General features: G+C 42.5%; 1 protein-coding gene across 6 annotated transcripts; it reads right to left on the minus strand.

Moving 5' to 3' along the window:
• Nucleotides 1–429: 429 nt before the first annotated feature.
• tpd52l2b (tpd52 like 2b) lies at nt 430–20,957 on the minus strand. Of its 6 annotated transcripts, none has more exons than XM_056422438.1 (9): nt 20,764–20,957; nt 17,210–17,382; nt 16,591–16,739; nt 9,649–9,696; nt 8,642–8,743; nt 5,476–5,502; nt 4,364–4,405; nt 4,114–4,162; nt 430–3,815 (listed from the first exon to the last, which is right to left on the minus strand). In XM_056422438.1, exons 1-9 carry the CDS (start codon nt 20,780–20,782, stop codon nt 3,729–3,731), a joined length of 696 nt encoding a protein of 231 aa, XP_056278413.1. In that variant the 5' UTR covers nt 20,783–20,957; the 3' UTR covers nt 430–3,728. The 6 variants fall into 6 exon arrangements, with proteins under 6 accessions (XP_056278413.1, XP_056278415.1, XP_056278417.1 ...); XM_056422442.1 differs by having other exon boundaries at nt 3,727–3,815; nt 4,077–4,162; XM_056422439.1 differs by having other exon boundaries at nt 3,730–3,891.
• Between the last annotated feature and the right edge of the window lie 1,182 nt (nt 20,958–22,139).

Here is a 22,139-nt window from a genome sequence, read left to right on the forward strand (position 1 = left end):
TATATCCTACCGTGCATTACACCCTTTTATTAATCCCTTATATGTATTGGGATACAGTACACCCATATGCAGCTTTTTGATTAACAACTTAACGTATCATAGATGCTTACATATATTCAGTGTTTCCTAAAATTTGAAATGGTACTTCGTTGAAAACATTCAATTAGTAGGAAATGCAGTTTCCAATTAGTCTCTTGAAAATCAGATCAGACCTGTATGTGTGACCCCTCTAAAAGGCCATAAGATCAAACTGACGATCTTAATTCCATTTTATCTTTTTAGGCTGTCAACGGAGCAAAAATGGAGAACATTTAATGAACCACCAAATCCAGGATTATATTCCAGCACAACTGTAGTATTGATAAACAGTGATTTGTAAATTGTGTGGAAGTAAAGGACAGAGTGAAGATACTGACCAAACACTACGCATTAATGTAAAGGAATGCTTTATTGATATCCAAACATATACAAGAAAACCAAATAATTCATTCACCATAATCTTCCAAATCAGATCCCTTTGGATATTCTACACCAGTTAGGCCCAGGACCGAGATAAAGCTAGACGCACTCTGTCCTCCAGCCTCGCGGCGGCTGGCACTGATGTGCTGCACTTCCCATTGGCACCCAAATCAAAAGAGCGTCATCTTTTTTCTATCCATCACGACTACAAAACCGAAAGCAGCTCTAAACAGGCGACGTATGCACTGCGGGGGGAACAAAAGTCAAGTCATTTAATTCAATATCTAAAACCACCTTTTTCTAGTACGTTGAGCAGATTACGGACAAAAAGCATCAAGTAAGTGGAAAGTTCTCTGCCTAGTGTAAAAAAAAAAAATGTTAAGAGTAAATTCTGAAGTAAATGACTTGAGATTCATATTTCTTGTCGTGTGCATCTGCTTTTCTCATCCCGACGAAGCAGAAAGTCAGACTCCATGAGAGTCAGAGGCAGATAGAGATTATGAAACACATATTTTAGTATTGGCAATTTTTTTTTTTTTACAAATACCAAAATGTCCTCCTCTAACAAAAAGAAAGCCAAACAATTCACCTAACAGGAATATATTAACTAGCAAAATGATCAACACAAACAAAAACATGAGAATACACTTATGATACACTGGCAGCAGCCGGGAGCTTTCGTTAATAACCTGCAGGTCGTTTTATTCAATGCATGTTCATTGAAGCAAAGCAGTCGCAGAGACATTTGTTACCTTGTTCCTTTCAATTTGTTGGCGTACGAGTGAGTCTGAAGCTTGCTCTGAAAATTTGGCTGAAAACATTTATGTTTCCAAAGAAGTTAAGGGATATAACAATTCATATTTGATCCTTTTCTATTGCCTCAATGACACTAACATTAGGAGACATTGTGCTGAAGCTGAGGCAGGATACACAAGCAACATGTTGTCGTTGCAATATTTTAAAATAGTCTTGGCAATGCGAGAGGCAACACTGGAACAACGCCAGTGCGTCATCAGTGACATAAGATAGATTTGGGCAATTATTTCCACAAGCTGCATTATATTTGTTGGCAGGAAATTAGTGTAACATGTCAAACCACCTGCGGCAATAAAGAAAAAGAAAAAAAAAAGGTTTTCAGTTTGAGGATAAAAGTGCGGCCCTGCACAGCTCTCAGGTTTACGGTCATCTTTTGGGAGGCTGAGTGGTTTGTAAGAGCTTCTGTTTTCTACAGGTGCGCGACAATAAGAGCATCAGTGACTTTGTACAAGAGGCGTTTGTAGTTTGGCCTCACGCAACACGAGTTCGCGATCGGGGCATTTAGTAGCATCCACCGCGTGTTCACTGGAGTGCATCTGTTTCCATAAAGGGATCGTGAGCAGTCTCTCCTAATGGCAGCGAGAACATCTTATGACACATTGTGTGGCCCTTCACTCTAAATGTGGTGATGCTAACTTTCCTTCTTTCAATCAAACTCGTCTGTACAACAACAACAAAAAAGGAAAATCTACTTTCTGTCCTACCACATGAATTATAATAAGTGATCCATTTAAAGTGAGTAAGGCTGATGGAGAAGCGTTGACATCCACCCCATAGTGTAGAAAGCAAAGCGTCGTCTCACATTGAGATCTGAACGTTAAAAGGATCATTGAGATCTCTTGAAGTCGTGTCGTATGAGGTACTCGTCCAAGGTGGCGGCTCCAGATCGGAGAGGCAAAGCAGTGAACACAAGTATATCGTATCACTAATCTGTTCTCTGAAGTACCTTGTTACGTATACAAACACACTTCAGAACATCCAAACCATCACTTCAACAACAGGAAGGGAACTCCAGTCGAACCGGGGCGGGGGGGGGAGAGAAGAAACTGTTTCTAAACATGTCAACGCGTCGTCTGACGTTGTTAACCTGCTGCAGAGATCAAACCATCACGGTACTCCAGTCACATGAAACCACTTTCATTATTGGGTTTGTTCTCATCCAATAAATCTTGTGCCCAGACGGGTGCAAAGCGACTGCAGCTCATTAATGAGTCAGTTTCACAAACATAAAAATAAAATAAAAAAAATTTAGACCACACTTGTACTTAGAGGGGAAAAAAAAATGTACAGAAGAAAACTCACGTCTGTGAAACTGGCCCATAGTTTGTTTTTTTTAGGTTTGTTTAGCCTCCCCCTGCTTTTTCTTAAACCTCCTAACCCGATTACTGCTATTCGGCAGCATCAGTGACAATATATTTACTCATCTATATTTATACATATTGATAAAAGTTATGTAAAAACATTTTGCAAAGCAGTGTAAAATAGTTTGTAATACAAAATGGTGTACGGTTGTTTTTCTTTTCTTCCCGTTTTTACATCCTGGGGGTGTTCTTAGGGTGTTACACGAGTCTTCTTTGCAGGGTTAGTATGGTACAACTGAGATGAAATGTGCACATGCATGTAGCAGTAGAAGGTCTAAGAGGAGTGGGATGTGCTGGACCCCACCAGTAAACCCACTAACATGGGTTCACACCAGGTGGCAGAGCTGTGAAGATAACTCTGTACACCGTTTGAGGGATATATCGGGATCCTGGGGTGACGTGACGGGTAAGTACATGACGGGAGTCAGAAACAAGAAGACAGAAAGAGTAGCCGTACAAACAGCCATCTTGTGTCTGCATGTAACATGCTCCTCCAGATACCCTGGCCCCTATACTGCGAGTCGGGGCCCAACAATGAAGCCTACCTTTTGATGCATAGCCGCAACAGTTTAACAAACACCCAATCCCAAAGATAAATGTAAAGTTCCCCATTTAGTTTAAGAGCTTGAAATCTTAATAATGCCTCTTTTTTTTGTTGCCAGGTGATCTTCTGAAACAGGAACCACCTGTTCAAAAAAGGTGTCTGAAAAGTGCAGGAGACAACAGTGTTGACCGATTGACTAAAAAGGGGTGTGGTCTGACTGGGGAGGAAGTAGAAGCAGGGGGTGGAGATGTAACAAAGCATGGTCTGTAAATTATTCGGGTTTAGACATCAACAAAACATTTCCCTTTTCTCCAGCAGCAATGCAGAAGGATGGAGGCGGTGGAGCCAGCAGTGACGGAGAAGCTCATCCCGCCTCGAACCAACGAGCTCTTCACCTCCGCACGCCTTGAGGCAAAGTGTGAGTGGTGGCAAGTTGGTGAGCTGGAGGGTCAAAGGTCAGGGCAGACTCTGCGATGTGAGGTGATTAACAGTACAGTCTCAGGTCGTGAGGAAGGTGGCAGCGAGGAGGAGGAGGAGGAGGAATGCATTCAGAAAGGCGGGTTCTCCTGAGTGGGGGTGGTGTCAGTGGGGGAGCCGATGGCCTCCCCGTTTCCTCTGGGACCAACAACCTTGTACTGAGGAGACGAGAGCGGAAACAGACCAGAGCGTTATTGATCGCGTGCATTACTACACCGACTCAGTTTCCATTTCCTGTCGGGGGGAAAAAGAGACGTCGACTACATTTAAAATCCATCAACATGTCCTGAAATCCATTATACACAGTGCAGTTAAAACAATAATATCTATTTTCTTCTGCAATTTCTGAGGTTGATGTCAACAGACAATCGTAAACCTCAGAAGGAAACTTAAAATGTGCAGACGAGCGGGTCAGTCACCTCAGGTCTCCGGCTGCTCGCCCTACTGTCTGCTCACCTTCAGGTTCCCCATTTTATCCTCAAACGACTTGAAGGTTGCAGAGTTCCTGCAGAACAGAAATAAGAGGTTAGAATACAAAAGAAACACAAGCCAACAGTCCATCCATTGGACCGGTCCTAACATGTGGGGATTATCTCGCTAAATAGTGTTTGAACAGCAGCATATGAATCAGAGCCGGAACAGGAAGTAATGTGTGACACTGACATTGAAACAGAAGCAGTACAGTGAGCAGGTTGTGTTACTTTACCTCATGGCGGGCATACTTATAGAGTGGCGAATGGAATAGTTGCTAATTTGTAAGCGTTAAAGAGAGGAGACAGAAGTGCAAGTGTTATAAAGCAAGCAAAGTGAAACACACACACTTAAAAAACATTAGAACATGATTCTCAAATGCATATCACTGGCTTCATATGAACACTGTAAATAAAAGACTGACCCAGATGACTAGTAGCCTCTTGGTTGGTGCTAATTTCTCAGAAATACATACAAACAAGTGTCCTTGGAATTTCAGGAAAAAAACATTGGCAACACTTTATTTTATGGCTTCCAGTTTTTCTTGATATTTTTTTCTCAACATATGCCGATCTAGTCTGTTTAATATTGTGTCTAACTGAGTGTTGCTCAAGGAGAAGTCTCATTTTGAAATATTGGGAGGAATTGGAAACTCACCCACATCTAAATATTTAGCCATGTTATTGAACATCTCTTGAATGGAAGCTACGCTTTCTGTAATGCAATGTTTTACTTCTCTGTAGGCTTCTTTCCTGAGTGATGTCAGACACCTAGAACAATCTGAGCCCATCTGTGGCAAAGAAAATCACTTTTAGTGGCCGAAAGTTGAGTGTGAGGAGTTGCTCAGAGAGATGACAAAGCAGCAGTCGAACTCAACTGGACTGAATATATATATTTTTTTAAAGCAAATTCTTCTAGAACTGTAACTAATTAGACTTAATTAACACCTCAGGCCATAACTAGATAACAATTTACTGAAAATATTCGAGGAAATTGAACAACATTAAAATAACAGATTCACCATAATATAAAGTGTTACCACAATAAAACAACCAGCACACAGTCATAAACTGACAGCAGATTTCACACAAACTTAGTGTTAATCAATAATGAAATATGAATGGTGCTAAGATGCCGTATATAATGACAGATCAACAATTTATTTTAAGAACTACAGTGTTGTTTAAGTAACAGCAAAAGGACAACATGCTGCTGTAAGCATATAAGCAAAATTAATTGAGGCAATCTAGGGGAAGAAAATAATAGAGCAGGTTGGGGAAAAAAAAGCTTTAAGTTTAATAGTGTGATCAAACTCTTTTTTGTTCTAACTGGGCGTGTTAGTCTTACCTAAAGGAATTAGAGAAAGGTAGAGCTCTGCAAGTCAAACCAAGGCAGCAATTAAAAACAAGGAGAGAAAGAGCGTGAGCCAAAAGCATCATCATCATCATGACAAACAAACCAACAGCAGTAGGCGGCAGCAACACACAGCAGGCGAGAGATCTGAGTTCTCAGCAGGGAGGGGAGCAGCGAAAGATACCAGTCCAACGGACGCACGACTTCTGGTTTCTTATCTCCATGTTTTGTTGCTACGCCGAGTCCTTTACTACATTTACATGGACCAAATATTCTAGTTTTCACCCTTTTTTCCGACAATATAAAGACAATATTCCGAATAAGCTTGTTACATGGCAAATTAAATAAATATTCCGTTTACATGCAGCCGTGATTATATTCTGATGAACGTAAAAGGACCCCATGCCGCATCCTCGTCACCCGGGCCAGTGAATCCCACGTCAACGGCACTCTTGGCCGTGTTTGACCGCGGTCGGTGCCCCGACACGTCGCTTATTACATCAAACTTGGGAAAAATGGAACGGCAGGAGCCAAAATCTATTTTTAAGTTTTCTACCGGTGGTGAACTTGTTTGACCGTGCAAATACACGTTCGCTGCCTTTTGTTGCCTCAATCACCTTTTCGAAAAGGTCGGCATTGCAAAATGTGCACGTATTCTAAAACATGTTGAATTCTCGTCCTGCATAATGCTCGACAGGCGCCGCGTTTCTCCCTCCGACCAGAAATGTGTGCTTTCCTTTGGGGTATGCATCTCAACGCCAGCTTTGCTAACGCTCGGCTCGTTGGTCCAGTTGCCAGATCACATTCGAAATATTGTCATAGTCGGAATAATAGTGGAATATGAGTGTGCATTCAAACAGTCACTGATTGAGGCCTAAAAAGATGGTAATATTTTCAGAGATCCAATTAAATGAACAAAATGGGGACATTTAGAAAAAGGAAATACAACAACACCAGAATACAACTTTTAAAGATACGGAGGGAAAACTGGACTGAAAAACATGCCGGGATGGACACAAAGTGGAAACAAGGTTAAAAAAATATTGTAAACAGTTTGAGGCCATTTAAAATAAACACTATATGCTATATTGTCATTTGTTTACCTTTCAGGCGGACAGCCCTTTACGACAAGGAACTGAAGCAGCTAAAGTCACAAAACGCTTGTGGATCGGTTACTTAGTTATCGAGTGACAGGTATTTGTAAGAGTTACTTTTGATTTCATAAAAGTCACAGTAACATTTTTGTCAAAGCAGTCTGAAAGCTTTGAAGAGAGATGAGCTGCTTCAGATCCCTGTCAAAAAGGGCTGAGAAAGAATTATTTCTTGGGCCGGCTAGGGCGTCCTCCTATCGAACTTGGAACCACGCCCCCGCTCATCCTTCTCTCTTACTCTCTCTCTCTCTGGGTACTGACAACCCCCCCCATATCTCTGCACTCTGCCTGCACTACCAACACGCACCCTCTGTTGTCCTTTTAAGACCCACGACCGGTTAAAATCCTCTCGGCTCCGTGGTTGTCGACTGTCTTGGCAAGAGAGCCACCCTGCGCCCCTGCGGAAAAAAAAGCCAATCGAATCAGCGGAGGGCTCTTCTATCTCCTCTACAAGATAGACTACACGCCGCTCTCCCTTTACAAATCCATCTTCTATCACCTCCAACACTAACTTCTTCATCCCTCTCTTTCCTCCTTGTCGGCGAGAGTCAACCCTCTCTGAGAAGAAATCCTCGACCCGTCTGAAGTCAGTCAGCAACTACAGACTTCTTCTCTTCTTTCTCTCTCCAAAAAAGAGCGCGCTCTTGAGCCAAGTAGTGTCCTCCTTCCCTCCTAGTAACCACCTTCCTTGACCACTCACACTGGATTCTGGCAGGCCACTCGGCAGCCCTCCTTGCTGCTTATCCTTCTCGACCTTTCTGCAGCATTTGACACGTGAAGGACCTGGGGATCTCGAACACTGCACGCGCTCTTTTCTCTCCTACCTTAAAGCCCACCCTACGGTAACTTGGAGAGAGGATCTGTGTGATCCTTGTCCTCTCACTACTGGTTCCTCAAGGCCCGCCGTCCCTGTCCCCTCCTCTTCTCTCACACAAATTGGCGCTCCTGTCTGTTCGCATTATGGCTTCTCCACACTACCATAGCTATGCACCCAACTGATCAAGCTTTTCCGCCGTCCGAAACCACGGGTGGCGACGGCGCGCCTGCCTGTCTGACTGACATCTCTCAGTGTGGATGTACACCACTGGCGTGCCGTGCTCTCTAGACGGATCGGGCCCTACATCATCCGGGATATGGTCACACCAGACACCCGCGGCGCTCGCTCGGCAACAACAAAAGCCAATCGACCTCCTGCCCTCCTGCACATCAGATATCTTCTGTCTGTGGCTGCTCCTGTCTGGCTCCTCAGTGGTGGGGCTCCCCAGGCACCCACAGACAGCAGTCTTCTACATCTTATCTTCGGAGACTGAAAACAACACCTTTCCCCAAATTATATCTGAACAGAAACACAGATTAGCACTTCATACTTAGATAGCACTTACTTTACTACTTTTTGTTCGACTATGTACTCTAGGTTGAAATGCACTTATTGTAAGTCGCTTTGGATAAAAGCGTCTGCTAAATGACATGTAATGTAATGTAATGTAATAAAGTATACACGTAAGACCGATATGGATTTTTTTCTTTGAATAAAATGTGTTTTGCTATGGGTAAGCAATTCATACAACCCCACGACAATAAATACACACAATCGATGCACAATTGAAGAAGCCTGGACTAGAAGAGCGGCATGCCATAACATTCATCCTCCAGAACACCGGTGTCAACCACATCTGTGCTCATGGCAGACAGATCAGAAAACTGGATTAGTGCCCCAGTTAGAATATTTGAGAGTTTTAAAACCGTGTTTATCCAAATTTCTGGAGAGAGGATTTTTATATTTAGATGCACAAACATATGTGTGGGATAATCCGAAAACATGAAAGAGATACAATATTTTATCTGGCCATGTTTTCCAATGTTCCAAGTTCTTTTCAGCTTCCCCTTGCTGTTCCAATATAAATATAGACCTATTGTATGATATCCAGGTTTGAGATCTTTCCGTTTCAACAGAGTCCACTCTGCTCATTTGTTCTTGTATTTTAATCAGTGTCTCTGCAGCGTCGTACCTCATGTCTCCCAGTCTCCTGCTGAGGACCGAGCCCACTGTGGTTAAAGCTGCACTGGTCTTCTGTCCCGCCTGGGATAGAGTCTCTTGAGTCTTTTTGTATCTGCAGAAGAAAGAGGAGGATGAAGGGAGGGAAGGTGGGAACAACAACAAAAAACACAGAAAAGAAAAACACGGTGAAGAGAAAGAAGACATAAAAAATAAAGCATAAAGAAACCAAATGGAAAAACAAGGCAGATGAATGAGAGGGGCGGGACGGGAGGGTAAAAAAGAGAGAGAGGGGAACACATTAGACCAAATGACCAGAGCACGAAGTTCTCAAAAGAAAAAAGGGCAGTATTCACCCGTATGGTCAATATTCACACACAAATACAGTCACAGGCATGTGTATCAAAGGTATTTGCATCTGGCACAATGTAGGTGATGATTTATGATTCACCAACATTTTTATTTAAAAAAATATGGAAAGTAATTTAGAGTAATAATAATATTAATAAGAATAATTTGAATGTCAACGTTATGAATGAAGCTTCAAACTGTTCAGTGCAGCTCTATGATATGATTCGCATTGTGAAGTTAAAGATAAGTGTTCAATAGAACATAACGCTGTGATCTAGCCGCACGGACACAAAGACATCTGAAACTAAATGTGGCTGAATACCATCGCACACAACCACCAATCACCACCAACATGGCTGACCTTCCATACTAAAGGAACACTTGACATTTTAGCAGTACATCCGGTTCTTATCAAACAAGTACAAAATGTTAAACTTGTCCTCAAAAACATGTTTGGGAGTCTTCTGACCAAGCAGGAAAACCGTCATTAAATGTAACAGCCACTTGCACCCTCAGAAGAGCAAAAGGAAAACAAACGAAAAAAAGGATGGATGGTCAACAAAAAAAAGTAAAAAAATAAACTCCCTGAAACGCAAACCAAACTTTAAGAAGCCAGAGCTCATCTACAACGACTAAACGGTAACACAAAAAAGAAAAGGGTCAACTCACGCTTCAGAGCGGGAGATGTCATCCAGAGTGGCAGAGGCAGACAGATACCTGAAGACACAACAGCAGGAGAAACACACGGGGTGAGAGGCACACACTCGCAGGACAGTAGATCACTACAGAGTTACAGTAGATCACTACAGAGTTACAGTAGATCACTACAGAGTTACAGTAGATCACTACATAGTTACAGTGAGAGCTTCAACACTGACTCCTGACAACTCTTTGAAGATTTTGGTCAATGTCCAGCTGGATTTTGAAATCTTTTAACATTTAAAACTGAGTGTACAGGAGAAATGACAACATTAGATACACAACACAAAATCATAGAGCAGTGTTTCCCCCACCATTCTTTCAGGGTGGCGGCCCGCCCCCCTGAAAACTCCGCCCGCCACTCTGTAATTTTCTCGATAGTGCCAGATTACAGAAGCAGTTATTTAAGGTCCCAACAGGTGAGCACCCCCCCCACTAAATGTAATGTTATGGAATCACCTTTCCCCAAGTGGCAAAAACTTACAAATTCTCAAAGTTGAACCTCGAGCGAGAAATAAGTGCTTTGTTGCAAAAGCCTTTCAATCTTGAGATTCTCCTCCCGTCATCAAATATGTCATAAATGGAGGGGAACATATTGTAGCCTTCTGAGGGCCCCCAGAGCTCTAAGACAGGACTTCATATTCCTACAGAGACCGGCCGGTGTACAAATGTGTAGAGAACACACCAGGCATCTATTGAAGAAACAACAACGTAGCACGGCGCTTGGTTTTCCAACGTATCCGAGACATCCACAACGCGTACAAAGCAACAATTTCAGCCACTGTTGATGAAGTCTAAAATGCCAAAGTGTAGACGGCAGGCATTCATATTCTACATTTACAAGTGCACAAGTATGTGCATGGATGTAGCCAAAGAGGGGAAAACAGTCAGAGAAACTCAAGCACCAAACGGTTCATAAACAAACCAGATCAGCCCATTCATGTCCGTAACAAAGTGAGTTCAGTCAGTCCTGTACGCGCTCTAGAAAAAGAGAGGAAGTGTGTTTGTGCTGACTTCTCCATACAACACTAGAGCAGGAAGGAAGCCACACACACACACACACACACACACACACACACACACACACCTCTTGCTTTTGTTTAACAGTGACATTTCAACTGTATTTAGGTGGAGGCTTCAAATGACTTCAGGGGCTTTTCCATTAAAAAAAACAGGTTTGTTTAGGTTAAACAGTAAAATTACTCTGAAGAAATAAAAAGCTGCCCCACTGTTTGACTGACCAGGTATCTTTTATAAATGCAGAGCAGAAACCAACCACTGCTGAAAATAAAGAAATGAACAAAGACCAGCTCCAGGAGACGGCTCTCCTCCGGTCCAAACAAGGCCGCTCTCTGTATCCGGGCTTTGGCGAGCACAAAGCTGCTCACACAGCCACAGTGACTTCACCCAGAACCGCCTGGTCACGTTACCACATCTCTCAAGACATCGTCACCGTGCAACTGCTGTATTGGTTTTACAGCGGAAAGCAATTCTATTATTAGAAACAGGGTTTTTGTCTCCTTTACATTTGGATGTTTCTTCGTCGCCACCGCTCTCTTTATTTTGAGAAAGAATCGCAGTCCAACTCGCTGCTGCACCAACATGTTCAGAACCATATAGAAAAGAGAAGCTTGTGTTGCATTACACGACACACACGTCCCAGTGCGATATTAGCGGGAAATACATGAAGTTACATTCTGAGGGAACTACAATTCTGGGTGAAATGCACATCTGGCTGGGTGGTGAGGTTCACCTCTCTTTCCCCTGACATCCTGTGGCAAACATTGTGGTCCGATTTTGACGGTCATGCTAATAAAGCACACTTAACCGATTGGAAAATCGAATATAACAGCTGAGTGCTTCCACCCACTCCAGAATTCATGGCAGCCCACTCGTCTCCAACGTATTTATAATTCATAACCCACTTTAGCTTAGCTAATTATATATACATTATAATATGTGCGCCTCATAACCAATGTCTCTCCCTCCCTCTCTGGACATGAGATATCAGGTTACGGAGCTAAACATCTCCTTCTCTTCACCTCCCTTCCTTCATCACATTCCTCTCCTCCCACTTGTTCGTGCAGCAGCAGCTCCGCGCTGCCCGTCTCGTCACCAGACACGACCAGGTTGCATCAGCGCGTACTCATGACGTGGGTGAGACACAAACACACATTTCCTGTGCTGTATTTCTGCTACTCTAGACAAATATGTAATAATCCACAATTATTTGGGCCCTGTGAGCCAACGCATGACTGAAAGTCCGAGACGAAGAAGGGTGTGGGCAGCGTCTATTTCTGTGTGCAGAAGTAGAACAAAGGCACCAAACCAAGATCCCTGCGCCTGCTGCTGTTTGTGAGGGCGTGTAGATGCGTGTAAAAGTTAAGAGTGTCAGTCACTGTCGGCCAACGAGCCGAGTGAGCTTGCCAATCCACTTCTTATCGGAGGCAGCCACATGGAACATTCCACTAGTTTCAGACCTCGCAGCAACAGAGGCAGAATAATTCATCTAAATGTTGTTTTTCTTGCCGACTGCATAGTCTGGATTCTTTAACCCTTGTGTTGCCTTAGGGTCATTTTGACCCGAATCAATATTACACCCTCCCCCGCTTAGGATAATTTTACCCCCCCCATCAATTGTGGGTGTTCTTTTTCTTTCAAGAAACATAAAGTGCCTCACACTTAAACTTGGAAAACAATAGTAATTCTAATAATTTTCTGGAGGTTTTAATTGCTGGCGTCAAATTGAACCCAAAGGGTAAAATATGTTAGTAAATATAAAGGTAACAGGAGGGTGAAACATTGAATCGGGTCAAAAAACCCAAAAGGCGGGGAGGGTGTATTGATTCGTCAAAAAAAAAAACCCCCTAAGGCAACACAAGGGTTAAGCAGCAATCCAGAAACACTGTAAAAATAAATATCCCCCTCAAACCAACTCCTAGGACAACTTTATCTCCTCAGTTTAAATAAAAAGGTGAGACATGCATGGAAAAGATTTAATCTCAATCCCCCTTCAGTCCATTACTGGTTATGAAGCTTATTTATTTTATTTACTTGGTGCCAAGTGGTTCACTTGTAAATTGCACCCATTACTAATGAGGAGGAAGCTTTAATTATTCACTCTACGATGGCAGACGGTTGTCATACAATAATATTAAAGCTCAGGACATTTTTCAATCAACAACAAGGCACTTGAACATCGTCTATGGCCCATTGTCTCATAATCCCTCAAATCCAGGCACTTACTAATGAGAATCAGTTAAACACTGATTATTATATCATTACACAATTGCCGCTTTCACATTGCGTGCCAATTGTTTTGCTAATAAGCCCTCACTCACATCCTTCGGCAACCGCGAGTGTAGCTTGATGGAGTCTGATTTTCAATCACATGACTGGTCATTTTTTGCAATCTAGGTCAACAGACAACGGAATAAAACATTTAGTCGTTCTTGACGACTGTTGTTGCTAAAAGGTTGTCAGCCATGCTAAATAACCATCAGTGGCCTGATTACACCACAGCAAAGCCGTGACCTTTAATTCTAAACCTTGCTCGATACACTTGGCTCCACCCTTTAATTTACAGCCAAGAACATTCCTCTGATTTTCTCTTTGTGTATTAAATGTTGAATCAGACACATCAGTGTCAGATTTGAGCCTGGACTGGTAATAAATGTCCGAAAAAGAAAGAACATTTTAAACATGGAAGACTGTTGATTTGGAGAGAAGTAGACAGGACGACGTGGAGCATCACTTCTGGATGGAAGAAAAGGAGACAGGTGACCTCTTGAGAGGAAGTCAAAACAGACAAATGAGAGGTGAAGACAGGAAACTGAAGAGAAAGACACAAAACTAAAAAACACATCGGCGGTATAAAGAAGGCATAACATATTATATCTGTATATGACAACAGAAAAGAAAGAGGATAGACGATAGTTATGTCAGCACCGACTTCTGCCACGTCTCAGAAAACAATCTGATTATCAAACACTGAAGAGGGGAGTCACAGGCCAGTGAATAACAAACACTCAGTTGAATCCGTTTTCTAACTCAAGACTGAAGTGGTTTGAACAGAGACACCAAATCCCTGATTCACGGATATCGAATCAAACTAGGTTCCTCCGACCTTGAAAAGCTCCTCAACAGGGTCAAAGCAAACCAGAAATATGAAAATGCACTGAAAGTCATTAATACAGTTCGAAGCAATATACTACATCACAAATTAAATGGAAAAGTATTCAGTTCCTCCAATTAAGTTGAGCATATTAATGGACCCTCGTTTCGAAGCATTCCTTTACAGCGCCTCATGCAACCGGAGCAGAGCGAGACTGAGCAGACGACGGGTCTGTCCTCCGAGCACACACGAAGTTAAACACCAACTGTTGAAACGCAAGTGTTCTCAAACATGGTTAGAAGGTGAGAACGGAGAAGGATGGAGGTTGTGTTAAAGTCAGAGCGTGAGAGAGCAAACAGCGCAGAAGCCCAGACATCAGCGGTGCGCGAGCAGCAAACAGTGCACGGACTCACAGATCCAAGCGGGCAACCCTCTCATTCCACTCGCCCAGCAGTTCTCACATAGCTAGAAAACAGAAACACGAGGGTGTTACACTGCTGAGGGGAACATCGAGCTGGCCTGAAGAGGAAGCCAGGGTCAGGAAATCCCCAAAATCACAGCAGTCGATAATATGGACGTATAAATCAGTAAGGGATTAATAACGTAAATTATGCAATTATCCTAGAACCCTCTTTTAACCCTTGTGTTGCCTTAGGGTCAATTTGACCCGAATCAATATTACACACTCGTGTCGCCTTAGGATTAATTTGACCCCATTCAATGTTTAATGTCGGTGTTCTTTCGGTAGTCAACAAACAAACATAAAGTGCCTCACACTTAAACTTGGAAAACAATATTAATTCTAATAATTTTCTGGAGGTTTTAATTGCTGGCGTCAAATTGAACCCAAAGGGTAAAATATGTTAGTAAATATAAAGGTAACAGGAGGGTGAAACATTGAATCGGGTCAAAATGACCCAAAGGCGACAGGAGTGTTAAGGCAGGGTTCTGCAAGAACCAGCGACAATTCCAGTTGTACAAAAATAACTCTGCTCAAGACATCAAACTTTTATGGTGTATGTTTAAATGGTTTTATGAAAAGTGCTATAAAAATAATGTTGATCATTATTATTACTATATTATTAATAACGCTTTTGCCATCATCATTATTCCATTCAGGATGTCAAACTGGTGCTTATGCATACAGATCAGTGTCAAAGTTCACCTGGAAATCCTGATGGAAGACAATAAAATTAAAGCAGAACATTGATCCTCAATCATTAAAAAGCAAAAGCAGTTCTGCAGCACGTGTAAACATCCAGGACGCCTTCAGTAGCTGGCATAGCATAAGTGCTAACTCTAGTAAATGACGTACATACTGTGCTAATGTTGTGCTTTCAACCTCTCTGGGTAGAACATGTTGAACCAAGACGGCTCAAAATCTGAAAGTCATGCGTCTACGGAGCGCGTCTGACTCGTGTTTGGGGGGCTAAATAAAGTAGATAAAACTCTTTGAATACCCACATAGTAGTTTGCAAACCACCAAACGTGCCGAATGACGTACTTGTTATAATAAAGGATTACGGGACTCTTCAGTCATCCCTGTAAACAGATGCATGGCTTCATCTTCATCATCAATTAAAAGTCAGCCCAGCGACGATCTCCTTATCCTGCATCAACTCAATCATACGTTTCAGAAAGAGGTTTGGTTGTGTGAACACCTCCTGCAGAACAACCACGGCGGCTCAACTCATCATCACTCACCATCTTCAAAACTACAATCAACTGTCAGAGTCTGATGACGTCAAAGCATTACATTTAACGTCCGCTGCTGTGTTCGAAAGAAAAACGCTGACGAGCTCGATTAGCAATCGTGATCACGGTCGGATTGATAGCTTGTTTATTAAATCTGATAATGCAGCAGCTTTGTCCCGGCTAAAGTCAATCAGTCAGAAGACTTCAGGAGCCCGGATGAGTCGCCAGACGGCGAGTCATTTTGTGACGGCAACTTCCTGATGAAACTGTTAGTATCAGAGAAGGTATGCAGGGAGTGCTCATTCATCTCACCGGACGGTGCTCAGAGTTGGTTTCACTCCTTTAATTATACGGTAATCTTGCTGGAATAGTTTCAAGGTGAGCATTAGATTCTCTTATTGAACAGGTTTTTATCATTTATATTCCAAAACATGATACTCGGGTTTTCTGTCCATATCCTAAACTTAAGAGGCATCGTCTACTGTAAAAATCAGAGAACCAGAGAGCTTTACCATGATAAACCGTCAAGTCAGTTTTTTGACATTTAACAACTGCAGCTGAGACGAGGTTTTCATCTCACTGCTGTGTCTCGACACACCGGAGCACGAACCCTCGCAGATGGCGCAAGCTCCGAGCTTACACAAAAGCCATTCATGCGTTGCATATCCCTCCATGTCTATATTCCTAGACATGTAGAGAGTGCTTTTATCAGTGAAGAATTTGCGACACTCAAGATACAAATAATCAAAAGGTGCACGACCTAGCACTGTGACCACCTTCACGCAAAATAACGCCATTCTCACACCGGCCGCACGACGCCGACCATAGACTTGGCTGAAGGCAGTTCTCAGACCGACATACAGTGGCGGCTCCACTGAGGGGCCAGGAGGATCCGAATGCATTTTAAAATGGTTTTTTGGGCTCGAACTTGAGTCACTCTGCACTCAATTCACGTTTCAACATTAACTTCCAGAGAGCATTGACAATCTATCGATCCCATTTATTCTAGCTATGAGAGAACATCATGTCAACTGAGGGAGTGATTCAAGTGAATTTCTGTCTCATCTGTTGTGTTCAAATAATCCGGTCTGATCAATACGTACGCGTTGGAGGCCTGTACGTCTTGCCAGCTCTTGCTAAAGTTCTGCTTGAGTTCGTCGAGCGGGCTGAGGCCAAGTTTCCTCTTCAGGTCTACAGCGTGTCTCTCTTTGGCTGACAAAACCTGACGCAGGGTGTTGATCTCCTCCTCCACCTAAACACACAACAGAAACCCCGGAGTCACGTCTGTGGTTCATCTCTCCATTCATAGCGCTGAACACGGCTACAGATTCATATACCTTCACGGTGCATGCAATTGGGCTCTAAGTATTTTAGGATACAGGTTTTTTCTTTTGGCTCCCGGAAGTCTTCTCAGTGGTTATATTAAATAGGGTTAAATGTGAATTGTTGGTGCATCGTTAGCTAATATTCCAATAGTACTAACCCTTCATTTCTAATGTTAAGTTAAAAAAATAGCTCACTATTAACACACCTATTAATACTCCAGCTTGTTGATCAAATTTAAATTTTCAGACATGCATGACATTTTATTTGACCTAAGATGGTTTATTTATATCTCATTCAAACATTGCTCAGAGGAATTGTTGTCTCTATAGAGCAGTTCTCTGTCGTCTGACTTTTGTGGTGAGGGATCTCAAACTTCTGCACAGCATGTGGGCCGACCTTGGTGAGCTCCGTGCGAAGCTCCTCTGCCTCTTCCTCCATCAGGCCAGGTGGAAGAGGGTTGGCTGCGATCCCCACCGGCCCCGCCTCCACCACTCCCTCCACCGGCACATCGGAAAGGCTTTCTGCTTGATCCACAACAAGGCCCTTGTTAGGAGAGTTCAGGTTGATATCTGGAACAAGAGCAATAGAGGGAGAGGATGGGACAAAGGGAGGGAGAAGACAAGGTGAAGAATAGGAGAAGTTAATGGGACAGTGAAATGGAGGGGCAGCAGAAGGCTACACACACACACAAACACACGTTGAAGTGTTAAAAGCTTAGAGTGGTTTACTAAGATGATTCTTCTCTCAGTATCCATTTCACTCTCACACACAGAAAACAAGGCCCGGAAAAGGTCAGTGTTGCCAGCAGGAGATCTCCGACAGGAAGAGAAAGTGTCAATTAGCAGCACCGGGAGTTGAACTGCACTCTGGAAAAGTAACACAACACCTTTCTGTCTCAGATCCATTAAACCTTTTGCTTTCTAAAAACTGGAACACTACAATACAGTGGACCAAAAAAAATGACAATAAACTTCCCCAAAAGAACAAAAGACACCGTTATGTTTTAAAACTAAAGGTTGACAGCACAAGATTTTAAAGAGAAATCTGCCAGACAGCATTCCTTTGCCAGTGAGTTGAGCTTTCATCATTCGCCGGAGGACACCGTCATAATGCTGCCGCCTGTGGAAGCCTGGACGGTCCCAACCGTCTGTCAGTGGATGTGTGCTTCAACTCCTCAAGACCTCGTTTACTTTCTGTGTCTTACTCGCCACCTGCTTTTTATTGTGAAGGTGGTTGGCTGCACACTAGGACCGGCTAGTATGTGACTGCTTTTTTTTTAAAGTGTTTACATTTATTTGACAATTAATCATTAATATCCCTTCACACACACACACACACACACGTCAAACGCATAACAGCGCTACAAAAGACCAAGATTATCAATATCTGCAGTTCGCGATGGTGACGCTGTGAGAACAACAACATCCGCACACAAGTTGGCAAGGGATACGACCGCGCCTCCTCCTCCTCGGCATATTGATTCAGCCAAGAATGATTCAGCGTGGCCCGCAGGAACAGCAACGGTAAAGGAGAGACAACCATAAGGATCGTATGAGAACAGAGAAAAGGCATTTCTTCCTGGGATTTGTAGTTCAAGCTCAGATACTCTTTTGCTTGTCAGATATGTCTTTAAATTAGGGATTTCCTACACTTCTCAGAAGGCCTTCTGGTACGCCCCAGAATCAAGTTCCGTTTCATATAGGGAATAATAGCCACTTATTATTTATATATTCATACATACTAGCAATACAACTAGCCCGTAAACACTTAGGCATACAAGTAATCACAGCCACACGCCTCACTTAAATACGTTGCTGCTGCATTGCATCCTGGTCTATTTCCTGCTTATATGGATGCAGTAAACTAGACTGATGGATTTAGAAGGCATCCAAATCTGATATCTATTGTTGGTGTTTGACAGTTTGGCCAATTAGTCATAAGGAAACCAAATTATTATCACGACACATTAAAATGGAACCATAAAAGCAAGTCAAGGCACATCACAGATAGCCGCTGATGGTATTATTTAAGGATGGGCTTCAAAAGACTGACATCAGTGTCATGTGAGAATGCATCAGTTGGGGAGAAGTCTCATGCGCAGACAAAACATCCTATTCCCAGATCTTACAGCATTATTTAGGGAACAGTAGTGGCAGGATTTGGATAGGCATGACCTTTTCCATTCCAGTTGGTCATGCTTCAAGAAGACTGAAGCTTAATCTAACATCGAGCTTAAATGTGGGTAACGTGACAATAAATATTGTGAGGCGATAGAACTGTTTCCACTATTGTTCTCCATTTTGTCTGGAAGAAATATTGGGACCCTGTTTGGACAGATGTCTCTGGATGCCTCAGACAACTGTGGGCATTGCCACACATTTAATACAAGTATAGCTTTATGAATTATAGACTTTATAGAATTGGATAATTTTGTAAGTTATCTTTTAGAATTATTTAATGGAATTGCATTAAGATTTTCCATATCACAATTATAGTATACATCAAGATCACATGAGTCATAACTCCCAACCATATTCCAACTCTGTTACTCACAGCCTATTAATGTGGTTTTTTTGTTTTGTCAAAGACTTCATTACAAAGGATCTTAAAACTAAAAACTGTAGCTGTGGCACAAACGGTAAACATCGACAGGCTCGGTGATATAATGATTAAGCAGAAGGGTTTAGCCTCCTAGATGTAGTCGTTCAGAAGCAGCTTTTGGTCAGCTCTAGACGTGCAGTAGTGGAAAGTAACTAAAGCGACATAGAACACTGTACAGATTAACTTCTGGGTTGCCTTATAGTGTGGAAGTTAAATTCTGCATTTTAAAATTCCACGACTGCCTACATGCAAAAGAAGCACGCTATTATTAGAGCGGTTAGCAAGCAGCGTGTCCAGCAGCATCATCAGGCCTATATCTGAAGTCACGGTTCGTGGCTTTGAGGAGGGAGATGTACACAAAATCAGAGAACGGAAATTTGATGTGTTTTTTTATTTTACTTGGTTTGTGTGTGTGAAAGTGTGTGTGTGTGAGAGAGAGAGAGAGAGAGAGAGAGAGAGTAGCCTAAGAAACATTTACTCAAGGACTGTATTTAAGTATACATTTAAAGTACTTGTACTAGTTTCATTTGATGCTACTTTATACTTCCAGGGCAGACAGTGCTTTTCACCCCACTACATTTATGTATCAGCTGTCAATACTAGATGATACTTTGAAGATCAAGATTTGCATACAACATACAAGTTCATTTGACACGATAAACAATATGATGCTTTGTAAATAAATGATTATATATTAAAATACCCAGCAGTATTTACCCATTTCATTTTGACCAGACCAAATGCATGAGGTAACCCTAAACTACTTTGAATTAAGAAAACTATCTGAGTATTTCTACAACCTCTGGCTAAAGATGGAAGTCAAGAGAGTGACTGAGCACATCTGACTATGGAGTGATTCAAGCAGACTAGATTGACAAACACGTATTCAGGTCACATGGAGGCAGAGGCTACTTGGTGGTCCACTTTGGAAAGCAAACTAAACCGAACTGCGCACTTCAAGTTCAATTTGGTCCTTTTGTTTACAAAGAGTGCAGCTCGGCATGCCTCACAAGAAGATACCATGACATTGTTCTCTCTGTGAGCTGAAGTAAAGTCAGTCCATCAGGTCAAATAGTCGAGAGAAGTTTGTGACATCAGTCATACGATGCTTCCCTCTTCTCTGTCTTGTCCAGCAGCGGCCCGGACTGTCCTCGCGACTGTTGCGTGTTTGAGGATCTTTAAACACAGCGAACTGGGACACACACGAGCGGAATTATTAGGTTAATAGCTAAGTAGGTAGTGGTGGATCCGTCAATAACGACCGTATTCTGGATGCCGGGCAAACATTTGACGGATGTTTGAAGCTAAGCTATACGCTTGTTAGCTTTGAGCTAAGACATGTAAGTTACCTTGACTGGCGGGGTCCATTTCGGCGTAGATTTCACAAATGTAGAACTATTACTACGGTTCAAAGTTAACCTCGACGGGTGTGAAATGTGGACAGCAAACTAGTTCAGAGTGCTTTCCACTCGGCGTGAATGAATCTCTCTGGTTTTAGAGACAGCTCCACTCCGATAAAGTCGTCAACAGGAACTCACGACAGCCCAACAGCCAGCTCATCTTAAACGGCGCTTTGTGAAGCTCGGGACAATAATGGCAAGGGTACTTCCGGGAAAGAATTTCAAAATAAGATAACATAAGCTTTTATTTGTTTTTGTTTGTTACTCCCCAAATTTGCAATTCACGAATTTCTGCAGCAAAGACAGATAAATAGGGAACTAAAAGTAGAACTAGAAGTGTGCCATTCCAATATCCAGAGACAGTTCAACAGTTTAGAGCAGGGCTATTCAACTTCAGTAGCAAGTGGGCCGAATAAGAAAATCACGGGGGGTGTGAGGGCCGCACAGAATATTGATCAAATAATGGCTCAAAATTAAAAACAGTAATGTATATTTCCACAGGTAAACAGTCACACACGAAAATGCGTCGGTATTGTGTGGCAAAAGTGTTGCGAACAAGCATCACTATAAACATGTTTCAAAGTGTAAATATCCGCTCAAGGCAACCAGTTGTTTCAGATCCCAAACCAAACTGTTCCCATGAAAACATAAGAAATGTGACTTAATGGATCAATATATAAATTACTTGAAATGACACTAATATCTGGTGTCGCAGCGCACAGACTGCACGTCTTTGAGTGCAGACTCCTTTTGCGTGAAAGGGATCGAAACCAGGTCGGGCGATCTTTTTATTTTTATTTTTTCGAAAATGTATTTCTTCCTCCGTGGCTGTGATGCACTGCTCACTTATACAATCGTAACCGCCGACATGGATATGAACGGTGGCTTGAAGATCTCCAGCAATATGTTTGTGAATGTGTGACAAATCTGGTGCGCGAGACAGAGCCCCGCTGCAGACGTGAAGAGAACACAACGCACGCGCAGGGAAACCAGTAGGTCTGAAAACCAGTAGGGTGTAACACCGGCAACCAACACGGGTGCGTAACATAAAGATGTAACCATACAGGTTTGGTTGAGGCAACAGTGAAACTCAATGGCTCTGGGTTAAATGTCTCAATGTATAAAAGAGGCGTGTCCGTGAGTTTTATTTTTTCTTACCAAGCTATACTGATTTGCAGGCAGTCTTGCGGGCCGTAGTTAAACTCAAACGGGCCTTTCCGGCCTGCGGGCCGCTAGTTGAATAGGCCTGGTTTAGAGTATTCAAAGGAAAAGCAGTGGAGGACTTTGTGATCTGTGCAACATAAAATGAAAGAAAATCTTTGATT

Source organism: Pseudoliparis swirei, chromosome 9, assembly GCF_029220125.1.
Source record: "Pseudoliparis swirei isolate HS2019 ecotype Mariana Trench chromosome 9, NWPU_hadal_v1, whole genome shotgun sequence".
NCBI classification, from domain to species: domain Eukaryota; kingdom Metazoa; phylum Chordata; class Actinopteri; order Perciformes; family Liparidae; genus Pseudoliparis; species Pseudoliparis swirei.